General features: G+C 32.2%; 1 protein-coding gene across 1 annotated transcript in view; it reads left to right on the top strand.

Moving 5' to 3' along the window:
* The window catches only part of LOC125065987 (chaoptin-like), a 32,956-nt gene extending 17,833 nt beyond the window's left edge, over positions 1 to 15,123 (top strand). The window contains exons 2-6 of the mRNA XM_047673859.1: positions 9,125 to 9,295; positions 10,956 to 11,100; positions 11,173 to 11,283; positions 11,360 to 14,352; positions 14,804 to 15,123. Coding sequence (XP_047529815.1) covers positions 9,127 to 9,295; positions 10,956 to 11,100; positions 11,173 to 11,283; positions 11,360 to 14,352; positions 14,804 to 15,090 — 3,705 coding nt within the window. The 5' untranslated portion in view covers positions 9,125 to 9,126 and the 3' untranslated portion in view covers positions 15,091 to 15,123. The remainder of the gene's footprint in view (positions 1 to 9,124; positions 9,296 to 10,955; positions 11,101 to 11,172; positions 11,284 to 11,359; positions 14,353 to 14,803) is intronic.
* The last annotated feature ends 11,900 nt before the right edge of the window (positions 15,124 to 27,023 follow it).

The following is a 27,023-nucleotide window of genomic DNA, read 5'->3' on the forward strand; positions in this document are numbered from 1 at the left end:
AAGTGATAAGGGTTTCTTTTTCATTTTAAGTTCCCTAAAAAACGAAGACCTGAAAAAATACACGATTAATAAATAATTATTATTTATCAATTTAATTGTTTAATATGTTAAATATTAAATGTATGTTTATGTATTTTAATGTTTATGTTATTTTAAACAATATATATCTAATGATTGCCAGATGTACGAGTCATTTACCTATAATCAAAAAGGCCGTTTATGTATTTAATTATTTTTTTTAGTGTCTTATAAGTTTTATTTTTTTATTCTAAGAAATGATGCATAACCGAGTGTAGTAATTATATTTTAATTGTCAGGTTAACCTTTCGTTTAGTAATATAAAGTCGATAGTATAAAGGATCAACAGGAGAAGTTCAGGAATTGTGAAAATTTCATAATAATGATTCGATTACACCTTTATCCAATCAATCCATTCATAAAGTTACTATTTACGTCACAGCGATCACATAAATAAAAACGGTTTTAAATCTCATATTACTTTTTGAACGTCTATGTAAATCATCAACTTCAATCCAACCATTCAATTCGGTCGAAGTGTGATTTATTCTCAAATTAAACTAACCATAATTCCCGCATGCGAAACCGCAACGGGAAATTGTAGTTTATTATTATCTATTGCTTTTAAAAATTTTATAAATATTCGTTCATAATCTGAACAGAAAACAGAATAGGTTTTAACACACGAAACTGGACTTCGATCAAGATATTCGTTTCTATGATAAAATTCCGCAGATAATTTTAACTTTACCATAAATTCTTATTCATGAATTTGTAAACATACATGAATAAATAAAGCATAAATTATATATATGATTGTATTTAAACTAACATAACTTTGTATTTTACATGTTGTAAAAGAGTAACTACTGAGTTTCTTGTCGATACATTCCGAACGGACAATAAGTTCACTTAACATAGTTTTGTAAAATAACGATTCAAAGGTGCTTGTAATAGCCTATTTGAATAAAGTATAATACTGATTTTTAGTTTTGACGACATTATTATAGTTTCTTTCAACTAATAGGCGTTAAATCGGTATAGTGGCGTATTTTTTTTTTAGCATTAGCAGCCTGTAAATTTTCCCACTGCTGGCCTCTCCCTTTGAGGAGAAGGTTTGGAGCATATTCCACCACGGGTTCCAATGCGGGTTGACGGAATACACATGTGGCAGAATTTCGTTGAAATTAGACACATGCAGGTTTCCTCACGATGTTTTCCTTCACCGCCGAGCACGAGATGAATTATAAACACAAATTAAGCACAAGAAAATTCAGTGGTGCCTGCCTGGGTTTGAACCCGAAATCATCGGTTAAGATGCACGCGTTCTAACCACTGGGCCATCTCGGCTCGTGTGGCGTATTTGTAAATTAATAAATACGCAATGAATATAGAAAATATTAACAACTTACAATACTTGAATGATGAGTATACATTACCTTATAATGAACTAGCCATACACGCTCAAAGTCATGAATATATTATCATAATTTTACAATTCCAACTCTACATTGCAACCAATCTGGAATAGTTACGTTAGATTGGAATAGTAGCAAATTGCTTTCATCCAACACATCTGTAATAAAGCCTTAAAATGGATATGAAAATATCTATCGATAATTAATTAATTTAAAACATCATAAGAAGCGTGATGTTTATTTATAGCTTTGTAACAATTCGCCGTGATATTTATTTAGAACTCTGTAATAATTCATAGTTTTTTGTAGAGAGATGCTGTGAGAAGTTACTAATGCATGTGTAACACGAGTGAGGCGTGAATTTTGAAATCGACTTGCGGTTATATCATTTTTTGCCTATATTTATAGGATTTGAATATTATAATAATAACAGTTGACCTAGCATATCACTTCACTCACATGGTTAGGTTAGTCGTAGTACTATTCGTAACGTAGTTTTTTTTCTTTATATAGAAAAACTCTACACATGAAATGCTGTTCCATTTGTATAAATTTATTTATTGTAACTTCTTTTTTAATATAAATGTCATAAGTATAAGTAGTATTCTCATTCTGATATTTCGCTAGGAAGGCAATTCGACACAATTGGAGAGAGATCAGGCAGAGTTCCTCATTAACTTCTGTAAAAACTTTATTTAAGATTTACAAAAGATGCATATTAATAATTCATTATTAATATAAGATTATTAACGATTTCAGTTTTTGTTAACATTTCAAAAATAAGTTTCTTTATAAAAATACTACGTAATATTATCCGATGCTCCAAAATTTTCACATTAAAAGCAAAAATACCTAATACTTGGTCTTGAATACTGAAGCTAATATCCAATATTGGGTAGCGAATGCTATTGATGTAGAGTCTAGAAACCATTTCATATCGAAGCAGCGATTGCCAGCGGCTAGATTCATCTTATATAATTTGAAGTGAGAGAGTATTTTCAAATGTCGTGTAGAATTGAAAAAAATATTTTGTATTAATTAATATTTACGATTATATGAGAGATAGTCTTCTTTATTTAATGAATAAATATGAAATTTAAATTAAATATTCTTATGTAAAGACACGAAAACATCAAAGAAATAAAATTGATAGCGTCGTACAAATTGTTGAAATTAGAAATTTTATATTTCATTATTTTTCATTTTTATTAATTAAATAATATTTAATTCTATTATTTGTATATATGTGTGTGTAATAACGGTGTTTTTATTATAAAATTTTTCATCATCTAGTTTGCACCTTGGCACTAGGAGTCAAAAAAAATTCCAGTCTTTACAAAGAATGCAAGCAGGTCGACATTTCAACTTGCTAATTTTAACCTCTCTTAATTCCTGGCGTATACTCTTGTTCTAGTTTTTAAGTAACAAGGTGCTTTAGTATTTTTGTGAACAACTTCATTCTTAAAAAAAAGCGTTACTCTACTTAAACTGTAGTTCTGACATTTGAGTTTCAGTGACTAGATATTTTTTTAAGAACGTTTTAATTCTAAAATTATTTAAATTTAGCTTTGATTCGTTCTCAGAGGGGCTAGATAAAGTGCAGTTAACAAATCGACGAGTAAATAATTGTCTATCGGTTGAAAGACAATGTCAAATACATTTTCGTTTCAAAATTTACTTGGTGGTAAGGCTTTATATAAGTCTAGATTGGACCCACATATTCTACCGCCAGTCATCAATACTTTATATCGTTGGGTTCGGTTGGTAGATTGGTGGTTGGAACATTGGCGTTGTAAAGAATGGTTAAAATTACGTATATTGCCAATATGGGCGAGTGCGAAGACTTAATGTGAAGTGACCCTTAAACATATGTGATTTACAAACAATTTCGAAATCTACTTAAACAAATTACTCAATCGATATGGAATTTTGTCTGAGCACGTCGACGAGTTATCTTTCCTCAACAGACAATAGCGCTAACGTATAAAATATAACAGAGCTACATGATAAAGATATTTAAACATTTTTATGAATTTAATCTCTCTCTCTTCCACGGGAAAACGCTTCCAGAAAACACTATTTCCAAGTTGCCATTGTACACGGAATTTCATCTGTCTCTTTAATTAATAGCATTAAGTTCGTGAAATGTAATATCTAACCAACGTATTCTGAAACACGCTATCGTTGCGTCTACAGTATGGGTGTATAAAGACGGTGAGGCAAAAAGGTTGATTATAAGTCTAATACTCTATATATGTTAATCTGTTCCCGTGTAGCTCCTAAGCTATATGTCATATTTTTTATCAAGGAGGTATCACTAGCTTAGTTTTAGTTTTGCGTATTTAATATGTTATATAAAACCAAAATACATCACACCAAATATGAAAAATAAAACATAATGAAACGAAAGGCAATAACAACAACTATGTTATATATATTTTTTATTATTCATCGTGTATATTTTTTCACTCCGTTATATTTTACCGCCTCGTTACTATAGCGACCCCGTCTTTTCTTTTCTGTTATCGGTTGCCATGGGCGACAATCCCTTTTGCATAATTGTTAATAAGTAACGTTCGGAAAAGACTGGGTCGGCTATTCAATTCTAAGGCTTGGCTTGGCTTGGCTTGGCTTGGCCTGGCTTGGCTTGGCTTGGCTTGGCTTGGCTTGGCTTGGCTTGGCTTGGCTTGGCTTGGCCTGGCTTGGCCTGGCTTGGTTTGGCTTGGCGTTGCTCGGTTTAACATATAGCGTTACAATCGGCCATCCTGTAAGAATTGCTCCCGCAATGGGGCACACAATGTTGATTAGCTTTCTAGTAAATCAATCAGATCTTCTGTCACCAAGCTGCTTGCACTGTCAAATACAGGAGCTACACTACAATAGGATCGCAGTGAATCTGCAGACACCAGCCCAGTAAAGTTTTTGTAACCCCTTACACCCTACCTGTCCTATCTCATCGTACATTTGTACAATTTTCCACCTAGCTGCTCCGGGCACTACGATTCTATTACCAGTGAACGCCTTCCGATACAACATATCGTCTAACAGCACATAATTATTAACAACATCGGGTCCTGCTGATCCGGTTTTCAGTTGATCGATAATATTTTCCAATTTAGAATCCTTATATTGAACAGTATAAAACCAATCAGTAACTCTAAGCGATTAATATTTACGGCGTCAATTGGATTCCTACTTAACGCGTCTACATGTTTCATGCTTTCCCCGGGTCTACATTCTACGCTAATATCATATTCCTGTATTTACAACCACCATCTTGCAATGCGGGGAATCAAGTCGCGTTTTGTAAGAGTGGCATGGACAGTCTGTGACCACCTTTACGTGTTTGCCCACAGTATATACCCGAAACTTACACAAGGATTCAACAACGGCTAGTGTTTCAAGCTCATAACTATGATACATAGCTTCTTCCTTAGACGTCACTCGGCTAATATACATAACGGAATGCAGGGTACTATCGAACTGGTGTTGTAACAATATACCTGCTACTTCTAATTTGCATGCATCGGTATGTATTTCTAGATTTAAATTTGGATCATACAAAGCTGAAACTGGCTTAGAGCACAAATGTTTCTTTAACTTAACAAAACTAGCAACCTGCTTATCACTCCATGTCCACGGCAGAATTTTCTTAGTTAATTCTGCTAAAGGGCGAGCTATAGCTGCAAATTTATATATAAATTTTGGGAAGTAACTACAAAGACCTATAAACTGACGTACTTCATGAAGATGCTTACATTGTTATACCGGAAGCAAAATCAGTCGAAGTTAGTAATCAATCATCTAAAAGGGCAAGAATCTCTTTTGCTGAAACGTCACTTTATAAAGATTGACATGTGTACAGTGTATTGTGACATTTGTGTACAGTGTATTGAATTAACTACTTTATTGCCCGTTCGTATAAAGACTGAAGGTGCATTCGCTAAACCAAACGGCACACGCACATATTTATAATGACACTGAGGTGTAATAAAAGCAGTCTTATGAGTGTCTTCAGGCGCAATTAACAATTGATGATAACTTTTAGTCATATCAAGGCTCGCAAAATATCTTTTACCGGCTAACTTCGAAATCTGATCGTCAATATTTGGCAAAAGATATATTTTTTAACTTTAACTGACTATCACCGTTATTTTTCCCTATTATAATAACTGGAGAGGCATATTTCAACTCGGATTCTTTGATGATTCCCCCATACTGATTTCAACTATACCTACCCCACTATATACTATTATTATCTATGTCATTCGTGAGGAAGACGGAGGCAGACAGAAATGTAGAACCATTTGAATTTAAAACTTTAGTCATTAAACAGTTTGGCTTATGATTGGGCAAAATATTACGCAATTTAGATAGTAATGGCTTGGCTGTTCTTAGCCGGCTTGCTGGTTGGCAGATTCAACACAGCTATCTGCTCTTGTAAGAGTCTCGTCTGCTTCCCAATTTTCGTTCTTAATACCAGTATTGATAATCTTCAAGTAACCCTCACCGCCTCGAAGCAATGTTGCTGTTTAATTAGTAGGACACTTCTTGAAACTAAAAATGACGCGTTTTTGTGCAGACATTATTTTCTTTGGCATTGCCTAGAACCCGAACTTTGATGATAGTGGTACCAGGTGGTAAGGAATCTTTGTTTGTTGTCACCACAAGTGACATGCGATAAGCATTAATAACTAGTTGGCTGATCAATAAGTGAATATCCTGCATGTCAATCTCTGCTATATGTGCGGTACATCTTACTTTAATGTTATTGATTTCCAGATCAAATTCTACCACACCGCGACCTCTTAGTAAGCCTCCAGAAAAGCCTTTTAGAAAAATACATGATGGTATAACGTTAAGCGTCAGTATATTAACAATTTGAGTATTTATATAATTCACTTGGCTTCCCGTATCTATATATGATTTCAGAAAAATCCGTTTAATCTCACAACCTTTTTGTAAAACTCGATATAATATTGCACTAGTTTGATTTCTTTAATGTTGCTGTTCGAATCGACATATGGTTTATTTTGGGTAGTTAAAGAGCTAGGGCAGCGATATGACCTTGTAAACCACACTTAAAACAAAACCGCTGATCAGGTAATGAGCAATTTCGTAAGATGTGGCCAGTCTTCTTCTAACGCGGACAGGGATCATATTCAGATTTTATCTTCTTGTCCAGGTTTGGCAACTGCTTAGCATCCTTATTTGGCTTGTCATTTGCTTCGAATATAGGTGAACGGTAATCGACGAGAGCACAAAGGAAACCCTCGTATAATTCATCCGGATGCTTACATTGAAATGCACGTGCGTTAGATTGCAATGAAGATGTTAAGCCGCCTCTGATTATGCGTGAAACGCTAGCGGTGTCAGATAAGTTACAACAAAAGTACATTTCGATTTCATGTTGGTAATATTTAGTCATTGTTTCGTTCGACGGCTTCTTCCTAGTAATCATTTCATAAAATAATGCACTGAAGTCACGTTGTCTGGGAAAAGCTCTAATCAACAAACGCTTCCATTCGTTCGAAGTAGATACAATTAATCAAGACGATTATACCATTTACGGACTCGACCACGAAGTTTATCTTGTTGATGATATGATTTTACGTCGTCATTCCAACCGTGAACATACCATAACTAATAAAAAAATTTTATCCAAGCCGTTAATATACAATCTTCTCCTTCGGCATAAATTTCCGGAAAAGGAGACGTTGCACGATGACCTTTGAAATGACTGAGTGATAAAACTTCTTGATTGGGTTTCCGTATCGCCCTATCAACTTCGTTTTCTAGTAAATATTCCAGTAGTTTTGATAGCGAGCGGTGGCGGAGATTCTTCATCTTCACTAGAATCATTTCGTTCTTGCCTATGCCACCCAGGCGGACGGACTTTATTGCCAACAAACTCGTTAGGGCGATTACGTTTCATATCCCACTTCTGAGTGAAACGAAAGGCAATAACAACAACTATGTTATATATATTTTTTATTATTCATCGTGTATATTTTTTCACTCCGTTATATTTTACCGCCTCGTTGCTATAGCGACCCCGTCTTTTCTTTTCTGTTATCGGTTGCCATGGGCGACAATCCCTTTTGCATAATTGTTAATAAGTAACGTTCGGAAAAGACTGGGTCGGCTATTCAATTCTAAGGCTTGGCTTGGCTTGGCTTGGCTTGGCCTGGCTTGGCTTGGCTTGGCTTGGCTTGGCTTGGCTTGGCTTGGCTTGGCCTGGCTTGGCCTGGCTTGGTTTGGCTTGGCGTTGCTCGGTTTAACATATAGCGTTACAATAATGAAAAAATGGGAAAATATATTCGATGGTTTTTCACACATTCGGAAAATGCATAATTTATACAATAAATAGCACATAAAGTTCATAGTAAAACTTACCGTAATAATAAGACAACGTACATCGTATACGATTTAACGAAATAGTTTAAATTTTATCGTGAAAGTAAAGCAAATTAGACCATTATTTTTCTTTATATTTCATATATCTGGCAATTACAACTGGTTAATTTTTTTTTTATTAAATATTATTTTCTGTATACTTACCATAAAATATCAATTATTATATTATCATGGATGGATCAATGAGCTGAAATTATTCTATATAAAATATACAATTATAAATACAATCCGTCCAAATGCTTATTACGTATTCACGGCACACTAAAAAAATTTTTCGTCGTCTTTTGATATTATAACTTCTCAATAATCAAATAATTTATACCATGGAAACTTTAGGGTTCCGTACCCTGGAATATGAATAACTTGACATAAGTCTAAAAGTTTATTTAGATTGAAACATTTTAAAAAACAAATTCTTTATCATGTTTTAACCAAACAGACCACAAATGTCACTTAAGGAAAAAGTATTGAACCATTCTACTACGCTTTACCGATGCGGGTTGGCGAATACGTACGTGGCTGAATTTTACCGACATAATATAGAGTTTTGCTAAGCACGTTTTTCTTGCCATTAATGCATGAAGACTCAGTGGTTCTTTCTGATTTTAATATCTACTTTTTCTATCAACTGGTTCATCTCCGTTCTACGGCTGATTTGTTTCATTATTATCGTGGTTATCCACGAGATGAATTATAAACACAAATTAAGCACATGAAAATAATGTCTTATCTGGACCTTTTGTTAGAACCTATCAGTCCATTCACGATTTTTTTTCGTTGAGAGATATTGTTATGACTTCTATATTGTATGTGAATATTAGAAGACCGTATAAATAAATGTACAAATATAATATTGGAACGAACTTCTTTCACGCGGCTTACAGTCTGTCCTCCAGGCGTCCTTTCCCTCCCTTTCCTTTTTGTCTGTCCGTGTAATGTATGTAGCGAAAGCAACTTCGTTCCAAATGGGTGTCCCACGATACTTCACTTTTTTATCTGTTTCAAAGAGTGTTATTTTTATTGGTTTATACTATATTTTTTATATTATAGGTAGTAAGCTTCATTATTCCTGAATGATATAGGTCATAAATTATATTTATATGATATTATTTTCTTTATTAATAAATTGCGTGCGAAGCTGGGTCGCATCGCTAGTAGTATATGTATAATATATCTTTCAATCAACGAATAAACATGTGCTCAGACCAGAAAGGTTACCATTATAAAATATTAGTTTTTTTTTTAAAATACTGAATGTTGATTTGTTTCAGTGATGGTGTTGGGCGATGGTAGTGCGCGGCGAGCGCTGCGTACAGCGCTGGCATGCTTGTTCGTCAGTGCTCTCGCCCCGGAACGCCTCGAGCCCTGTGAGGGCAGTCCCCTGTGCTCCTGTCGCGCAGCACATATGTCCTGTACTGCTGTACCATTACATAGGTTTCCAGGTAAATAAATTCAATAGTGGACATATATTTAATATATTTTCTTATTGGGAAGGTTTATAATGTACATAGATATAATTATATTAAAGCACACACAAGTAATATAACAAACTAGATTCCATGGTTAAAGATGAATTGATGATGTAAGGAGTGTGTTCCGGACAACTCCTGTATAGACTGTGGACGGTCTATGCCCCTTCGGTCTGTGAAATGTTGTGACGGGCAGCCAATCAACGACGCCTAAAATGACGCGCAAAATGTTTACGATTGGTTAAGATTGTTCCCTTCCCTCTATCCAAGAATATTGAAAAAAAGACATATTAGGCTATCACAGTTTCAATATCGCATCACTTTCCTTTTATTTGAAATACACAATAACGCAAACAATGATTTAAAAAAAATAATTTAGTAAGCCCTGCTGCAGAGTGGCTGATACCTCTTACAAGTCAGAGTGTATGGACAAAGGTAAACTTTTACCAGAAGATATAATTATGTATCATATAATATCGTTTTTATTTTATTGTCAGTGCTACTTTGGAATTAAGTACAAAAAAACTAAATAAAAAAATGCCGTTGAAATTACATGTTAGCAAGATATAAAACACAATTGTGTCTTGGGTTGACTTCTTATTTTCAGTTTGCAAATTTATGTTCTCTGTATCCTATCTATCTATCTATCTATCTATATATATATATATGCATATGCATACAACCTGTAACAAAATAAATCTGATTTTTTAAATATATGTTATTTTTTGTATATGAGTAGATAATGAAAATACTTCTGTTAAGATTTTATCCTTAATATAAAGTTAAATAGTCTCTTTGTAAGAAATAAAAAGGCTTTTGATTAAAAAAAATAAAATTAATATATTCTACTTTTTAGCCGATTCCAAATGTTTTATCGATTCAGCGTTATTTGTCTGCGTGTTTGTTCCCTAATAGCTTTACCAATTACTGAAAAAAATGGTTATTATTTGTTGATTCGATCAGTAATATCTCATCTCCTATCTCGATTTCATTTAAACTCGAATAAAACAATTGTAGGTATATTTATTTTCATTATTTCGCTATTTTTAGCTTAGATCTGTTTTATATTTAAAAATAGTACAAATATTTGAGGATAACAAACTTTTTGCGACTATATCTTAAAATTTATATTTTTAAACATTTTTCGATATAAAAGGCAGTAAAAGATATATTTCTATCATATCATAGATATCCTATTTAGATACTTTTGTGCCATAATATGACTTTATAGGTCATAAAAATGATTCATGTCTTCTTTGTGAAAGTTTTGTACAATAAAATCCTTGTGGAACTATTAACAAGACAATAATCGTTAAGTTTCACTGTTATTGTACAAATAAAGATAAAGTCTAAAGATTATTTCAAGGTAGTCACAATTGCACGGATACTGAGACATCTGTTATCCTAACATTGAATATGCGAATGTTTACATATTAAACTTTTTGAATGTGTTCTATATTATAATAAATTTATTACACCACATGACTCTTCAATTTGTCAAGGTAATAGACATACAGTCAAATAAAGAATCCAAAACGAAAAAGACGAAGAAATATTCCTTTAAGCTGTCAAGTTACATTCAACAAATATTGAATTCGTTTCATATTTTATCAGATAGAAATTTATTTTTCAGAATGGCCACGAATAGAACTGCAACACCTGGACATAAGTATGTCCAATCTTGAAGTAATATCAGAAAGTGCATTGGACGGACTACGCCTGCAGACCTTAGTTTTAGTCGCTAACAGGTTTCACTACATCGAATCGCATGCACTTAGGTAACACTTTGTTACGTTTTTAATCAAGTGTTTAGTATAAAAAATAAGATGACAGGTATTTTTTTTTTTCAGCACGATGGCTAATTCTTTGGCTTCGTTAGATCTTGGTTACAACGAATTTACAGATATCCCCGAGCAAGGCTTAAAAGATTTGAAAGTACTTAATTGGTTGAATTTGCAAAAGTAAGATTTTTTTGAGTAAAATATCTAATATATTTTCACGTTATATTTCCTTACTAACATTTGTTCACTATTTTAGCAACTTTATAGCAGAGGTCAGTCCAGAGGTTAAGTGGCATCATTTGGAAAATACACTTACGAGTTTATCTCTGAGCAGTAACCAAATAACCCAATTGATGTCTCAAGCTCTCACATCTTTGAATCATCTATTACAACTAGATTTGGAAGGAAATTATCTTCGTACAATCAGCCCTGACTCCTTACCAACCTCCCTCACCGTATTGAAGCTGTCAAACAATTTCCTGCATGAAATATCCTGTGATTTATTGTATAATCTTCCTAGGTTACAAATGTTACATATGCGCCACAATTCAATTACAATTGATATTAATTCTAATAGCCTTAATAATAAAACTAAGAAATTAGAAAAATTAGACTTAAGTAACAACAACATAAATGATACATCCGAGATACTTATATTTCGTGAAATACAAATAAGGCAAATTATTTTAGATCTCAATGAACTAACAGTAGTTCCAAAATTACTATATACTAATAATCGTATAGAAAGATTGTCCATATCATATAACAAGCTCACTTTAATTCATCGAGATGTATTTGTATCACTTAAAAATTCACTTGAACATTTAGAAGTGGAGCACAACAAATTATCTCATTTGCCGGATAATTTAGCGCAGGTCGTGCGACTTAGACATTTATCGTTAGCCTACAATCAATTAGAGGAATCTCCTTTACTTCCGAGCCGTATCCAAACTCTGTCACTAGCTGGAAACTTTTTAACTTCCATACCTTCTGCACTTCAGACGCTTGAACCCGGCTCCATTAGATATCTCGACTTAAGCTATAACAGAATATCTAATTTATTGCCGAATGAATTCCGAGAATGGTCTTTTTCTCTTGGGACTCTAAACCTAAAAGGAAACAGGATAGCGCAAATTTATAAAAACGTTTTTCCGGCAAGTATGCCAGTGAAAGAGATTAACTTGAGCTTTAACGACCTATACTACATACACCCGCAATCTTTTTCTAACTTAACTGGCTCTTTGCACGTTCTAGAAGCTTCCGCGACTATATTCAGTGGGTACTTTCCTTTTGAAATTGATGATGGACTCGAAAATCTTAGTTGGTTATCGTTTGATAATAATGATTTTCATATATTAAAATTGTCAGATATTTCATTATTTCCAAATTTGAAATATTTAAATTTAGATTACAATCGAATAGTTGAAATTATTGTTGATGAAGAAAATTTTAATGTTTCATTAGCATTAAATAACATACGGATATCGTACAACTTTTTGAACATTATTCCGACGAAAACATTTTCACGTATACCCGAGTTAAGAAACTTAGATTTATCTTATAACCGTATCAATAACTTGACTAAGAACAGTTTTACCAACTTGCCTAACTTGAGATATTTATCTCTTGCGGGTAACTTAATCGATTACATAGAAGTGGAAACATTTGTTAATTTACCAAAATTAGAAGTTTTGGAACTCCAAGGAAACAACTTAACATATCTCTCTCTTTACTCTTTATATAATGTTTCTAATCAGTATACGACACTTACACTAAATATCAGTAAAAATAATGTCAAGCATATCGAAGGGGACACTGAAGTCTCCATTAGTATATTTGATGGTTCCTACAACGATTTTCATGATGTGCCAAATATGTTTTTTCTAGCCATTGATTCTACGATCAGGCAGATTATCCTGTCACATAATAAAATAACTCATATATCAAGCGAAGCTTTTGGACAATCTGTATACTTAGAAATATTAGACCTACATAAAAATAGTATTAGTATTATAAAAAGGAAATCCTTTACGGATCTTATATCTTTGCAAATATTAGACATTTCTTTTAATTCAATTTATCAACTTTCAGTGGAGCAGTTTTATAATTTACACAAATTAAGATATTTAAAAATGGACCACAATAATATAAGACTACTTCCAAGAGATGTATTTAAAAATACAGTTATAGAACATTTGGATTTAAGTTTTAACGAAATATCATTATTCCCCGTCACGGCACTCTCTCAAATTGGATTCACATTACGCTACTTAGACCTATCGAATAACAGATTAGAATATCTGGACAGTAATATATTTCGAAATACACAGTTCTTATCAAATCTTAACTTGGCACACAACTTGTTGACGGTCTTATCTGATAATACGTTTTCTTGTCTTGGAGCCTTACGACGATTGGACCTTAGTTTTAACTCCATCAAAGCAAACTTTAAGGAGCTGTTTCACAACCTTCCTAACCTGAGGCATTTGAATCTTGCAAATTTAAGTTTGAAATCAGTGCCTTATCTACCTTTGACTAATTTAACGAGTCTCAATTTAACTTCGAATTACATAACCAGTTTTAAGGAGATTGATGTAAGGCGATTATTGAATCTTCGCCACTTAGACTTAAGCCAGAATCGACTTACCTCTATAGTGCCAAAAATGTGGGTTCATCTCAAGAATTTAAACGTACTAGATATTTCATACAATCCTATAGTAAGAATAACGCCAAATAGTTTTAAATCTTTAAATAATTTGTCATATTTAAATTTAAATGGGCTTAAATATTTAGATATAGTTGACCAAGATTCTTTCCGTCCCTTAATATCCTTGCGATCCTTACACGTTCAAACTTGGTCTACCATAAATCATTCAAGTTTTCGACTCTCTAATATCACTTCCTGTCTTCCATCCTTGTATAAGTTGGTAATACACTGTTCAGACGAAATTATGGATAAACAACTGCAAGGAATAGATGCAAAGAGAATACGATATTTAGAAATCAGAGGATTAAATTTGCAGAGAATATCTGACGATGCATTTGAGTCGTTCGCAAATAGCCAAGAGATATTTATTAGAATAAGCGAGACGTCAATAACCAAACTACCGGCAGCATTTATGAAGCATCTCTCGCAAGTCCCTCAATTAGGTATCGACGTTAGCTACAATCAAATATCGAGAATAGATCCGGCTATATTCTATCCCAATTTCACGAGCTGGAGTCACGTAGCAACTAAATTACTTTCAGGTAATCTTTAAATTCTATTTTACTTTTTCGTAGTATAAAATGAAATACTTATTTTAATTATTAATATTGTATATTCTCATTTTTATTTATAAAAATACGCTTTAAAGGATGTACCATTATAGGTGTTTGTTTTATTCTTTTAATTTTGATTCGAATTAAATTAAGAATAAATATATATTGGAACACTGTGTAATTAGATAACTCTTTTAATAATCTAGTACGTCGCTTTGTCTCGTTAGAAGCAGGAAGTCGTTCGGCATAAAAAATTTATGTCTCAGTCAGAGCTTAAGCTCACGCGGGCATTATACTTTATACATACTTTATGAGCATCTAACAACCTTCTACTTTAGTCTCATCTTTGTAATGAGTTTTAATTCTTAATAGCCTACCAAATTTTCCGCTTGCTAAATTACGTTTGAATAATATATATTGTAATTTTGTCATTATTTAGGCGGATTAATTCTAACCGGAAATCCGCTGCGATGTGAATGCGAGCTAGCCTGGCTAGGCGCCTGGATGAGGCGCTGGTTGCAAGAGAACGAGGCTGGAGCTGAACTAAGGAGGGCTGTTCGTAGTGCCACTTGTAAGGATCAGCACGGAAGGCGCATACCGCTCCTGCAACTTCGAGCAGACGAAGCTGAGTGCCACGCTAGTGCCCTTTCCAGTGACGCGCAACCAAACTATACAAATATCGTTTATACGGTTACGTTGACATTGTGGACGTTAGTTCTTAGATGATAATACTACTTTATAAGTCAATAGTCGGTAAATATAAAGTGTAAATTTTGTCAATATAAAAAAAAAAAGTCGAATGTAAGTCTTTGCATGAAGGAATTCTGGAATATTCTTGAGACAGGTGCAATTTATTTATTTAGGGCATATTTATGTATATCTATGTGAAAAGTAGATACTTGAATGGACTAAGTAGGGTATAATACAGTTTTTATACGTCGCAATATTAAATGTATCAAATTAGTAAAATCCTTTATAATAAGAGACTTATTTATAGTTCTAATAAACTGTATACATTAAAATGTAATTGCAAATGTTATACAAAATTTAGTTAATTATTTAGCAAAAAAAAAAAGTGTAATAATTTCTATTCAACGAAAAGTTAAGTCTAATGCTAACTAAATAAAAAATGTAATATAAATTATTTAAATAACAATGTAAATATGTATAAAATAAATATTTTCATAATAAAATTCGTTTCACTGAACACACGTTGTTTTTAAATACGGAAAACATTGAATATGTAATTTATTATTACGTCACTGGCACAGAAAAGTAGGTTACAGGCGATGCTTTTGTTAGGTACCCCAAAAAGCTATACTGAGGTAATTTCGATTTGATAAAACCCCACTAGGAATGAATGAATGAACGTATTACTAATAATAAATCAAAATGTCGCGCATTAAATTTCCGACCTGAATGTTTTGATGTTATCCTCCCTCTGGCTTAATTAACAAGCTTTGACTAATGCATTTTATTTAACGCCGAAGCTTTATATTAACCATTTTAATGAATATGAATATTTAATGTACCTTTATTAAAGTTGACGTGTATGTAGTTTTATTTATTGTGCTAAATATAATATAATATATTACCAATGAGCTAATTAAATACCAATATGAACTAAAATAAATACAAAAATAATAAACTTAACATAATAAATTAAAATAAAAGATTAATATTATGATTAGAAATTTAAATCTTAAATAACGTTTATTTTGTTTAAATAAATAAATTCGAAATTTCTTTGGAATATTGTTTCATTTACTAACAAGAAAGCGTATCTATACTAATATTATAAATGCGAAAGTAATTCTGTCTATCTGTCTGTTGAACCAAACCACCGAAACTGATTAAATTTGGTAAGAAGAAAACTTAAAAACATTGGCGACGTTTTATGCCTTATGCGAAAAGTTGTAGTGATTTTCAAATTTAAAAATAATGTTATTCTTACTTATACCACGATATAAAATTTCAATAACTATCCAACTGTGTAGGTGATATTTGTAGTTTTAAAGTATGTTCTATTTCCTCAATTTCGTCGTCCGATTGCACGGCAATCTTATACGACACGAGATAATTCTCTGAGAAACTCTTGACTAGAAACCTAATATTTTTTACTAGCGCGACTTGGAATTTCAGCAATGAAATTTGCCGTATAGATTACATATTGTCAGGATATAAACTATAATAAGCAATATTCAAGCTAACCTTAAATTTTGTACGGTTTTCAGAAATAAAACCAAACTACTACAACTACAACTAAAGAGTCAGATTTCTAAAACGATTATTTCGTTGTATTCATATAAATTTGTTACGTAAGAAATGAGAAATTCAAAATTGTTGTAGTCAAATATTTAAGGTATCTAAATATTGTTCTCGAACTTTAACCTCTGCGAATATTGTTCTTGAACAAAATAATGTAAACGTACAATTTACAATATCATGTTATATTTATTAATGAAAATATTCAAGTAAAGAGACAAACGTCTCTAAAAGACGCTGAGTAATGAACAGAATATACGTAAAAAGTAAATAGAAATGTCTGGATTTACTTGGTGGTAGGGCTTTGTGCAAGTTTGGATCAGTACCCTCCACTCATCAGATATTCTATCGCAAAACAGCTATCGTTAGTATTAGTGTTCCGGTTTGAAAGGGTGAGTGAGCCAGTTTAATTACAGGTACAAAGGACATCTTAGTTTCCAAGATTTTATGGCGAATTGGCAATGTAAGGGGAGATGAATACTACCTACAGCGCTTATGACTAAAGGCGGTAATGACCATTAACCATCAGGTGGCCCATTTACCGATTCACTTACTTATATCAGAAAATAATAATAATTTTTTTTTTTTAGCATTATCAGCCCGTAAATGTCCCACTGCTGGTATAAAGGCCTCCTCTCCCTTTGAGGAGAAGGTTTGGAGCATATTCCACCACGCTGCTCCAATGCGGGTTGGCGGAATACACATGTGGCAGAATTTCGTTGAAATTAGACACATGCAGGTTTCCTCACGATGTTTTCCTTCACCGCCGAGCACGAGATGAATTATAAACACAAATTAAGCACATGAAATTTCAGTGGTGCCTGCCTGGGTTTGAACCCGAAATCATCGGTTAAGATGCACGCGTTCTAACCACTGGGCCATCTCGGCTCTTAATAATAATAATAATATATGTTAATTAAATCACAAAGGTTGGTTAAAGGCTTTATCTTACTCAACTATTTTATCAATGAAGAACTGTTTACGCCGTCTTGTATCTTATTTGCGACGTTTATAATTTGACATTGGTCGGAAAAAACACCAATCAGAAAAACGTGAAACACCATAAAGTACTTGTACATCAATTTAAGTTCAAATTTCGTGTTAAAATGATTTCTTCGATAGTTTGTTTTTAACATGTGTGGCATTAGTCTACGTTCCTATAATCTCCTAAACTGAATGTCACACGAAGTTATGTTACTAAAGCGTCAATAGTATTGTCATTGCAATAGTGTTTCTCAGTGCTAACGCTAAGATACGATCTGAGCAGTCGCAGTCAGTACTTTTGCACAGTACTAATTTTTTGAATTTAAGTGTATCAATGTAACCTTATTATTTTTTTATTTCAAGCACTACTGGATAATTGAGCAACTACGACAGTAAGCTGTCATAACTTAGTAGCAATATGTAATAACAGTAAAACATTTACATTTTATTACTATCTTTATAGTATTTCAATCATATAAGAGAAACACGCACACTCAGCTTATAAAACAAAAAGCAGATGGAGCGCTCGGAACATTATAGTGAAGCAATAAAAGCGAATACAAAATCAAAAGCAAATGCAATAAGCCCAGTAATGCATTCCAGTTTCCAGTTTTTTTAATGCGTTAAAAGAGCTGTCCCTTTATTTTATACTACCATTATAAAAAAACGCATCGTTTCTAACTACTGGCATTTGCTTATGATTTTCTATTTCCTTTTATTGCTCCGCTATAATCTTCTGCGCACCATCTGCCTTGTGTTTTATAATCTAAGCACAGACAGTTTTTGTCTTTAATTATCTGCAAAGAAGCATGTCTGTCACTAAAGAAGATTTTTTTATAACATAAATGTGCTTATGATATTATCTTTTTATCTAATCAGAGTGTTAAAATGGTCAAAATCTTGATCTTTTTATGGCAGTCAAAGAGGCCACTTGATGATAGGTAGTCATCACTACCCATAGACATTGGCGCCGTATTATATTTTAAACATTTCTTACATAACCAATCCGCCACCAACCTTGGGAACTGAGAACACTGTTTTCAAAATAATGAAAATAATTAATATACATTATACACAAGAGCAACACATATTTTACGTTTTGGGTTATACAATAATATGCATGAAAATGGATTAAATTATACTATACAAAAATAAATTAAAATAATATAATAAGTGCAACGAAACGTAAGTATTTATTTTATTTATATTAAAGACATAACAAAATTTACATGAACCAAAATTAAAAAGACCGCCTGTATAAACGTGACACGATTTCTCCATTGAATAGCAATTCCGATAAAATCCAACGCCCAAAGAGGACGAAAAATTGAACCACTTCCTATCTTGTCATGAAAACAATCCCTTGTCACAATTGAAGGCAATATGACGGATTGTTGAACCGTTTATATTTTTATTTGAACTAAAACACACAGTCCAACTCCTATCTTCTCGTCTAGTCTTCTCGGTAGAATCTACATTACGAACCGGTGGTAGCTTTACTTTAAATTGTTTGTTAAATGACGATTCAAAAGTGCTTGTAAAAGCCTACTTTAATAAAGTATATATTGGTTTGATTTGATAACAGCAAATTACTCAAATATACTATAAGAATATTTGGAATAGTTTTTATAAAACAGTATGTTTAAAGAATATTCAATATCATTACACCTAATATCGTGCGACCCAATCTTGTATATTTCTTTAAGTCCTAGTATAAAAAATACCTATATAGTTAATTTAATAATTAATTATGACATACTGTTACAAAATACATTTACGTTACGTTTTAATAATATTTATCAGTATACAATGCCTCTTTTAGTTTGTTAAATTTGATAAATAATTATCAAATTTGACTCGTGCTTAACTTCTACGCACTTTAACTTATCTATAACACGCAGCATTATCTATTGGCAGATTACAAATTAATGCATAGTACAAAATCTAATAGGATAAAAAAAATCCAACTTTCATCGTGGTCTTTCGAATATCGTTCAAACATCGATCGCAGTCTATCAATATCCAACTGTTTTCTTAAATAGGTTGGCAAACGGGCAAGTAGGCCAACTGAGTAAGTGATGTAAGAAATGTTAACCATTCCCTACATCACCAATGCACTAACAACCTTGGGAGCTAAGATGTTATATTCGTTGAAACTGTAAATACATTGGCTCAGGTGGTGGAACCAAGTACTGTTTCACCAACATCCATTTTATGTAAAAAATAAGATTTGTCTTTTCAAAATGAAATATACATTTTATTAAATTCCTAAAAGTGATAAGCTGAAATTATTTCAGTAGGTTACACTTTAATGTAAATAAATGCAAAATAAAGCTAAAAAGCATGTTTAAGTCAAATAGTGTCGAAATGATTTAGGAGAATGAATCGCCAAATGTTAAGCTTAACCTACCTCGTTGTGAGAAACATTTTAGGGAAACTATTTTGTATTTTTATTAACTCTGATCTTCGTTTAAATAGTTAATTTACAGCTATATGGCTTGATATCATGCAATTTATTAATGATTTATAAAAAAATGTAGGAAGTGATGACCATAATTATATTAAGAATAAATTATTTGTCAAACTTTAAAATCGTAATAAAATACGTTAAAGTAAAGGAATACCCTATAACCGTCCCACTGCTGATCTTATGCTTCCACTCCCTTTGAGGAGAAGGTTTGGTGTGAATTCCACCACGTTACTTTAATGCGGGTTTTGTCACAATGTTTTCATTCACCACCGAGCACAAAATAAATTAGAAGTACAAATGAAGCACATGAAAATTAAGTACGCCTTGAATCCACAATTATTGGTTAAGATGCACGCGTTCTGACCACTGGGCCATTTGAACAAAAAACTATGTCTAATTTTTAATTGAGAAAAATTCATGGAAAACGACTATTTTTTTAAAAATAAGAACTGAAATTGGGATCAGTGGCGATTTCAGGAGAAGCAGTGACCTCTGACCGCCAGCTGTGAGTAAACAAGGGAAGATGATAATGATGCTATGCTATGATAATAATACTATCTGCCTGAAATGAATTCCGTATATCCATTATAGCTACCATTATTCAAAAAAACCTTTTATTTGATTGTTTGATCTTTGCAGATAAATGAAAAAGTCTTTATTTTGTAAATTATGTATTTATAAATAAAAACTTTAAATGCATATTGCGATAATTTATATTATAGAGACGGATTGAGGCAGGTTGAATGTTTAAACGCTGAATAGTTTTTCAGATATAGTTAATTATAATTTAGTCAATTAAAAAAACAGATACATGACAACAGTATCAGTCCATAAAAATCGTATAAATAGTATATATTTATTATTTATTTTATTTTTTTTATTTATTTTTTTTATTTTACACTAACATATACAAAAAACATTTGAATATGTTACTGTAAAAGCTCGAACTAAGGTAAATCTTAAGATTTTCCAGTAAAACCTAACATTTACCGACATGAGCTGCTAAATGTAAGTATTTATTATAATAAATAGTAAGTATGTATTCTATCAAAAATAAATGTTAAAAAATTCAGTAGTTACTATTTTACACCAGTACATATATATTGATCATATATAATTAATATATCCCAATTAAATAAGACGCCAGTTATAGATATTTGTTAGTAGGTTGTTAAGTTATTCTTGTATGACGAGACCAAATTCCTATATACATATATATTTGTTTCGTGGATTAGAACAGTATGGGCCGATTGATCGACTATATCTAATATTTGTTTATAACGAAAAATTTTATCCGGATGTAATTGTGAAGGTAACAATTATGAGCTCCATTTTTAATTATATAATGGCTAATAAAAGTACATTTTAAATCGTCGTACAAGTCTAATATGATAATATGCTAGTGGCAGCACAATGGTGTATGATAAATATTATATTTTATTTTTATTTAGTAAATGTATTTAAATTTTTCGTACGATAATGACTATGGTTTCGAAAAAATAAAATGTCTATTAAATTAGGGAGCGTCCTTTGCGTAAAGGTAGTTGCGATTCACCGGCGCTGTTCAGTTAAGATAAAACGGTAACTGGTCCTTACTTGCAAAGTATGTATAATGTAGATTAAATTTATTTATTTTACACACAAGTTTCGTTTATGTTTTTAATTTAAACCAACCCTGAGTTCCAAAGCTTTAGCTGTGTTTTGGAAGTCAGTTAGTTAGTTCCTTTTAGTTAGTTCCTTCCCAGATTTTAGGTACATAATTGTTTTTTATTGTAATAAACAAAAAGAAAATAACAATAATCAAAAACACAAAAAAACAACTTTTTTACCAATGAAAGTAATGAAAATGACCTAAATATTCCTTTTAATATATACCCTTTATATTGAAGCTAGATTGTAGCGATGTCGTATCTTGGCCCTTCGATTAAGGATGTTTGTCCGGTCAATGGCGAAGGTACAGCGTTCGATCGCTATTCCTATCGCTAATCTTTGAAGGTAGCTTAGAAAATGACATTCTCGGGAAATTTGAAGTTAAGCGTATTCAATTAAGATGAAGATACAATGCTTGTGGCTTATATTCGTATCAAAGAAGCAGCCCTCAGATGATGCCTGAAGACAAACTTTAGTTATTAGTTTAGGTCTTTTAAGCTTTGTTTACGGCGATACTTATGATCCGATCCGTTGGTGCTCACGGCAGTGGTTATAATCAGCTGTTATAATTGATATTAGTTCACTTTGTATCTAATTATAGTAGAGAGTATTTATCGTATTCGCAAAAAAAATATGACGCCATTATAGTGACGTTATGTATTTATAGTGTATATAAGTTCCCAAATTATATCTCCCATTCGCAGTTGAAAAACTCGGGCCTTGAAATAGTAGTGCAAAATATACTGCTCTGATTATACTCCACTGGTGATAGGAGCCCTCCTATTTCCCGTTTCATATTTTGTCCAGAGGATCGGAAACGGAAAAACGCTTGCACGGTCATGATTTGCACAATAAATATTTTTAAATTAATGTTTATAAACTAAATATAATGTGATATATTATATAACTAACTATGAGATATTAAAATGATTATGGGATAAAAATACTATTCCATCACGTAGAAAATAAAGTAATTCCCTGACGTCGCGATCGCTTTTAAGTGAATCACGAACAAAATGAGATCACATTTGAAGACAAGACAGGAATTATAAAATAGCTTACTATACTAGTCGTATATTATCAATTCAATTCCTACATCAATGGCTTTAAGTTTTATTAAGAGGGGATAGATTGTTTAGCCTATGTGACGTAGGATGGAGAACATTATTAATTTTGTATAGGAACATTATTATTATCGCTGTGGACGTGGTTTCGTGATTTCGGGGATGAACGAGGTTGTTTGGGATTCTTAGCCACTAAAGCTCTAGGATAGCTGTCCGTGTCAAGTATTGGAGTAGCTGCGGATTTGTTTCTATATATGCATGCGATTTCCTTACTAAACTCTCTTCAGCGCACTCCGCACTCCTCGCTAGGAAATATTGGCAGCGCGATCCCATCCCAATCGTGATCCTCTTCAAGGCCGCCTGATTTCTATAGAAACACGTATGACGTCATTTAGATTACATTTTTTATTTCGTCTACCCAATTATTATTATCTGGCTTGATGGTGTGATTATAACAAAAATCAAATCATATTGCATATTAATTATCAAAATCTCTAACGCAAACGTCATTCACATTTTATTTATCATGAGTCAAATCTTGTATGTTACAGCTAAAGTACTATTTTTGAAATTATCCTAGTCTTATAATATATGATTAAAAAATAGCTGAATCTCATTTAACTTTAAATTAATTTCATTTAATGTGTAGTGGCATAATCTACTAAGCTATTATAATTCATTCAGCATTATTATGTATGTACATTGTACGTATATAAAAAAAAGAAAAATCTCGAAGTATGTCAAACGAGGATTTAATAATACACATAATCATTGAACTAATGATGATAAACTGTTCTATAATTAACAACAACTCGTTATATAATAATTAGCAGACGCGGAGCTTTGAAAATGTTCAAATGCTTCGGCTACTACTATAAATATCAAAACATTTCGCCGCACGCATTTCGTAGATTATCTACAAAGATATAAACACTACATTTATCGCTAGAAACACGAAGAGAATGTTCAGACGTTACCTCAACGCTAATTACTTATGTAGTAATGGAATTACTCATTAAAAGCAAAGTTCAGTCACAATTAGCGTCCGTTTGAGAGTTCTTGAGAGGCAGTAAGAGACGAATGAATTCTCAGAATCGTAATAATTTCGTTAAATAGTTTGTTCATTGAAATTGACCATTCAATAGCAGAAAAAACCTTAACGTTAACAAGCTATTACTATTATACAGTACGAATGTTAAAAATAATAACGAATGGTTGAAAATATTTCTACACAATAAGTTTCACACAGTTATAAAATATAACTTTGATGCAAATTGAGTGTATTTAGTTTGAATAGAATAATATTTATTCGTTTACCGTACAATTTATGTAATATGCATGTGTGTGTATTTCACTATGATAGATTGTTCTAGTGATCAGTTTCGAAGCTTGCTGTTACTTAGGTCCTGGATTCAATCTCCGGGTCTTGCTTGCCAGTAAAAGGTTATTAACGTAGCTTGAAATGGTTCAATGCTGTTGGTCCTATGCTTAAACTGTTTTTGATCATATCAGATTTGGCTTCTTATTGGATTACTAGAATAAGGGATTAAAGCGTTACCCGTGTTTACGCACACACTTGTGCTCTATATTTATATTTATGACTAAGCTCCTTTGAGAGTTAACGTGGAGATCGACCAAATCGACCTGGAGGATATCATAACGACAGCGGAAAGTAAGAAAGGCTTAAGTGCCATTATGATACATTGGAAAATAACGTTTAAAATAAGTGAGTAATAATTCACATTATATTTTATCATAGCAAGGACATATATTCGACCTATTCGTGTTTTGATTCGAAACATGTCAGTTCTTTTATAACAAATAAACAACGAAATATTTTCGGGTTAACAAGTTAGAAGACAGTTTGTATTTGTTTCATACTTGTAGATTTATCGCATCGTATTAAAATTAAATAAAAAGTTTATCTTGGAAAGGATTTTGCCAAACAAATACTCAAACAAGCAATATTATTTGTCCTTTGAATTTCGTAGTCTTGCATCTATAAATTATGAATCACAATTTATAAAAGTAAAACTGTCAAAAGTTTTTTGAATATGGAATAAGTTTGAAGTAAAACTCTCTTAATTGAGAATTCATTTTGAATTGCGTTGTGAATAGGAAAATTTTGTAAATTTGGTGTATTTAGAATGTTAAATCTTAATGGTCACAAAATAAGTAACAATATTAATTATGATGTAATTTTTTGTCTATAAAATCACAGAAATAACAGCATATATTAGGTAAATTAAACTGAAATTTAAATAATGATTGAACAACTGTCAAGTGAATCGCTGAATACACATTTTTATTAAATATAGCTAGCCGGACGACTAAATGGGCCACCTGTTGGTAAGTGGTCACCATCACCCATATAGTCAAAGTCAAAGTCAAAAATCTTTATTCAGTGTAGAAGTGATTACACTCGCTAATGGATAGTCAAAAATATGGCCAACTATATAGGATGGCGCTGTAAGAAATTTTAACCATTTCTTACATCGTCAATGCGCCACCAACTTGGAAACTAAGATTTTATGTCCCTTATGCCTGTAATTACACTGCCACACTCACCCTACAAACCAGAACACAATAATACTGAGAGCTAGGCTGTTGAATATCTGATGAGCAGGTAGGTACCAAGTAAAACTGGGTCTGCAATAGCTAATTTACAATAAACTCAATTTTATCTACCAGGTAAACATACAATTGAAAGAAATTAATAGCGTAGATAAATGCCGTAACTATTGTTGATTTAGGACAAAGAACGAGACCATTAGTGGGTAAGATACTACATAACATGTCGATTTTCCACCAGCGTTTTTCCCCAAAAAAACTCTTTACTCCAAAATCTTTATTTGCTGATGTGAAATAGACAAGTATTTATAAATGCTTTAATTTTTGATATTGATAGACCAAAATAATCTAAATTAACAAATGTTAGTAAAAAAATTAAATTTTAACGCCTGGACTGAATAGATGGCGCTGTAGTCGACCTATTATATTTCGCTACTTCTCGTGACTTACCGAAGACTTTGGATCTAAGTAAACTACAAAGCGATTTTAGTATATCGGATAACTCCATTTTGCGTACGGCATTTTATTAACTACAAGCTCATAGCTGAATATTTTAATATTATTTATTGATATAAGGTCGTCCATTTTAGGGTCAATAAATATCTTATTTTATTTAGAATGTTTATATTTATTACTACATTTAATGGATTAATATTTAATATTAAAAATATAAACTAAGCCATCGGTACTCGGTATCGGTATATAAGAGTCTTAGTGTGCGTGAGAAATCTAAGTGAAAGAAAAAAATACAAATTAGATAATATTTGTTAAGTTTATTTTATATAAAAAAATATTAGTTTAAGGTGAAGAGGCGTGTCTTCGTGTGTCTATAAATCTGATCCTATATAAATTCATAAATAAACCTGCCGCAATGGAATGGGTAATTTATTTACGAATGTAAGTTAAAAATAAAATGTAATACGGTTTCTAGTAAACAATTCAACTACTTACTAAATACAGTTGTGATAAAAACACGTCGTACGAATTTTAAATGTATACGTATTTGCAGTGGAAGCAAGTTTTTATGGGTCAACGCGCACGCCTTCATTGCGACAACTGGAACTTTCGAAAGAGAATATTTTGATTTACTTTTAAACGTCTTTTATTCAAATATACTTGGAATACGTAGGTTACTTCACATTTTTCATTTATTATATCATATTTTAAGTAAATGGATGTCTTTTTTTTAAAGAATAGTAGCATTGTCCCAAATTAATCAAGGAATTACTAATAGTTTTATTAATCCCTCGCTTGAAAATTATCGCTTGTGTTAGGAGTGGGGACGACAATAGTCCAAGGGGTCAGGATCGATCCTGCGACTTTTTACATCAATAGGCGGCCCGTAAACCATTGCGCTCTTGACGCTTGAAGTCTTATTATTAATATAAAATATCACTCTGTACGTTTAGTCATGCTGATCGATTACAACTATTAGAAGAGACAAGACAATTGCACAGGAATTATTTTAGTGCACAACTCTCCGTATTTGTTATCCATTTAGTTATACTCTTTTTCCATTAGCACAGTCAATCGAAAAGTGGTGAAAGACCAAAACCTTTATATATTTTTCGAGTTTAGAGTATCAGTAATACTATTATTACATAACACCTTTAAAAAAATATACTCCTTTAAAATTCGGTCTAATTAATCTGAAC

This window comes from Vanessa atalanta, chromosome 8 (assembly GCF_905147765.1).
Source record: "Vanessa atalanta chromosome 8, ilVanAtal1.2, whole genome shotgun sequence".
NCBI lineage: Eukaryota > Metazoa > Arthropoda > Insecta > Lepidoptera > Nymphalidae > Vanessa > Vanessa atalanta.